This window comes from Rutidosis leptorrhynchoides, chromosome 4 (genome assembly GCF_046630445.1).
Source record: "Rutidosis leptorrhynchoides isolate AG116_Rl617_1_P2 chromosome 4, CSIRO_AGI_Rlap_v1, whole genome shotgun sequence".
NCBI classification, from domain to species: Eukaryota; Viridiplantae; Streptophyta; class Magnoliopsida; order Asterales; family Asteraceae; genus Rutidosis; species Rutidosis leptorrhynchoides.
The window spans coordinates 181,363,341-181,365,871 of NC_092336.1; the positions used below are offsets into that span (position 1 = coordinate 181,363,341).

The window sequence follows — 2,531 nt, forward strand, 5'->3', positions numbered from 1 at the left end:
AGCCCAATTACCCAATTTTAGTAATTAGCCCAACATCATGATTACTTCGGATTAAATAAGCATAATAATAACTTAGCTACGAGACATTAATGTAAAAAGGTTGAACATAACTTACAATGATTAAAAATAGCGTAGCGTTACACGGACAGAATTTCGACTTACACCCTTACAACATTCGCTAACATATCCTTATTATTAGAATTATAATTATAATTAAAATTAAAATATAAATTATATATATATATTTTACGTATATATGAGAGAAGAAGAAAAAGATGATGATTTGCGATCAGAATTCGGTTGCTTTTATAGGAAAAGTCGACTTTTGGGGCTCCGCGACTCGCGGCATTTTTGCCTTCAAACTCCGCGAGTCGCGGAGAATGAAATTACAGCTCAGTCCCTTTGGAGTCTTTCTTGCCGACGGTTTTTATTATTTATTATAATATATAAATAATTATAAGAATTATTTAAATATTATATTATATTTATGTGCATAGTTGACTTGTAATTTTTAGTCCGTTGCGTCGAGCGTTGAGAGTTGACTCTGGTCCCGGTTCCGGATTTTCGAACGTCCTTGCGTACAATTTTATATTTTGTACTTTGCGTTTTAAATCTTGTACTCTTGTAATTTCGAGACGTTTCTTATCAATAATTGGAACCTCTTTGATTGTCTTTTGTACTTTTGAGCTTTTTGGTCATTTGCGTCTTCAATTCGTCGAATCTGTCTTTTGTCTTCACCTTTTATTATTTAAACGAATATCACTTGTAAATAGAACAATTGCAACTAAAAGCTTGTCTTTCTTGAGGAATAATGCTATGAAATATATGTTCGTTTTTAGCATTATCAAAGAGTAGAGATCTCCATCCGTATAATGCCCTGAATGACTTCAAACAGCTGGTTAGCATTCAGAGCTTTTTCATTGAATAAACGTCTATTCCGCTCATGCCATATGAAGTAAACCGTAGCCTGGAACGCCAACTTGGCCACCACCACCCTTGCAACTTTATGATTCGCAATATGCGCATACAAAGAAATAACATCTTTCCAACAGCAGCTATGAATTGGAAATTGAATAATATTTACCAACTTAATCCAAACCTCTAGAAAATGGACATTTAAAGAAAAGGTGGGCTTTCGTATCCATCTGCGACTAGCAAAGGAAACACCGAGGCGTGTATCCGTCCGGCTTTACACGCAAATCCCTTGGTTTCAATTTGTCTTGAATTTTAAGACGATCCCCCAATATAAGCCAAGTCACAAAACGCATGTCTAGGAATACACTGCGAGAACCACACACACGAAAACCACGACACCAGAGTAGCTCTTGGCTGAATGGAATTCCAAGATAGGATTATTGAGAATTGCTTCAACGAACTATCTTGCACTTTCCAAACAATAACATCCTCGACTTCGGAAACAAGAACATTAATATCATTAAGAAGAGGATATTTCAATAGTAAGTAGTTTGTCCAAGCGATACCAGAGTTCACAATAATATCCTGGACACAAGCATCAGGGGACAAAGCTGCTCTGTGCATATCACGAGTAGAAATAAACGACAGAGGTCCTATAACCATCCACGAGTCAAACCAAATAGAGGTTAATCTTCCATTTCCAACCTTGTGAAACATAAACTCTCGAATAATATCACGAAGATGCAAAATCTTTCGCCAACCCCAACTAGGCGAAGGCATAAAAGAGACTTCCCAGAAGTTGTGATTAGCAAGATTTTGTTTTAGAAAAGCAAGCAATTTTATTAAATCTAACGAGATACACGAAGAAATGCCGAAGCATTTGAGTTACAATTACAATATAAAACACGACACAAAAGTTGCGGAGATCGCAACAAAACTAGCCTCACAAATTAGGATTTGTAATCCAAGATAACCAATCAATTTTTTGAAGCTTGCATCGTCTCAAGATCCAATAGAAAGATAAAGTTTGAATTTCGTTGAAGAGATTTTGAGAAGTGCCAATCTTGTTCTTGAAGACTCGTTGAAGAGTTGTGATTAGCAAGATGATGTGCAAAAATCCATTTCGTCCAGAGAGTTTGTTTCTTAGATACAAGACACCATATATGGTAGGACATAATGTAACGACCCTGGAATTTCCAACGTTATTTTATTAATAATTATTATTATTAATACGCGCGTTTATACGAATGTATGTTATTACATTTACATGTTGCCATGATTGCCCGAACTTGACTTTTAAGTGCCCGAAACGTCTTTGTGACACCCGGAACTTTCATGAATAATATTTTTAGAGTATTATTTACATTCATGATTAGTTTTATTAATCATTTTAATTAACTAAGACTATTAGTTAGTTACTTGGGCTTTAAATGGATTAACTTGTGAATTATTGAACTTGGGCTTGTTTAAAGTAAATGGACTTATGTTATTGGGCTTCCAAGCCCACCCTACCTTTTAAGTGGATTGACTAGCCCACTTAGTCATGTAAGTATCATTTCAAACTCTAACTAGTTAGTTATGAACCTTGGAATCTTGTTACTTCTCCTCCCCATGCA

The 2,531-nt window shown here is 35.4% G+C and overlaps 1 protein-coding gene across 1 annotated transcript; it reads right to left on the bottom strand.

Annotated features, from left to right (window-relative positions):
- Positions 1 to 1,227: 1,227 nt before the first annotated feature.
- Positions 1,228 to 1,695, bottom strand: LOC139841259 (uncharacterized). Its single transcript, XM_071831486.1, has one exon. It carries the CDS (start codon positions 1,693 to 1,695, stop codon positions 1,228 to 1,230), a length of 468 nt encoding a protein of 155 aa, XP_071687587.1.
- Positions 1,696 to 2,531: the final 836 nt, after the last annotated feature.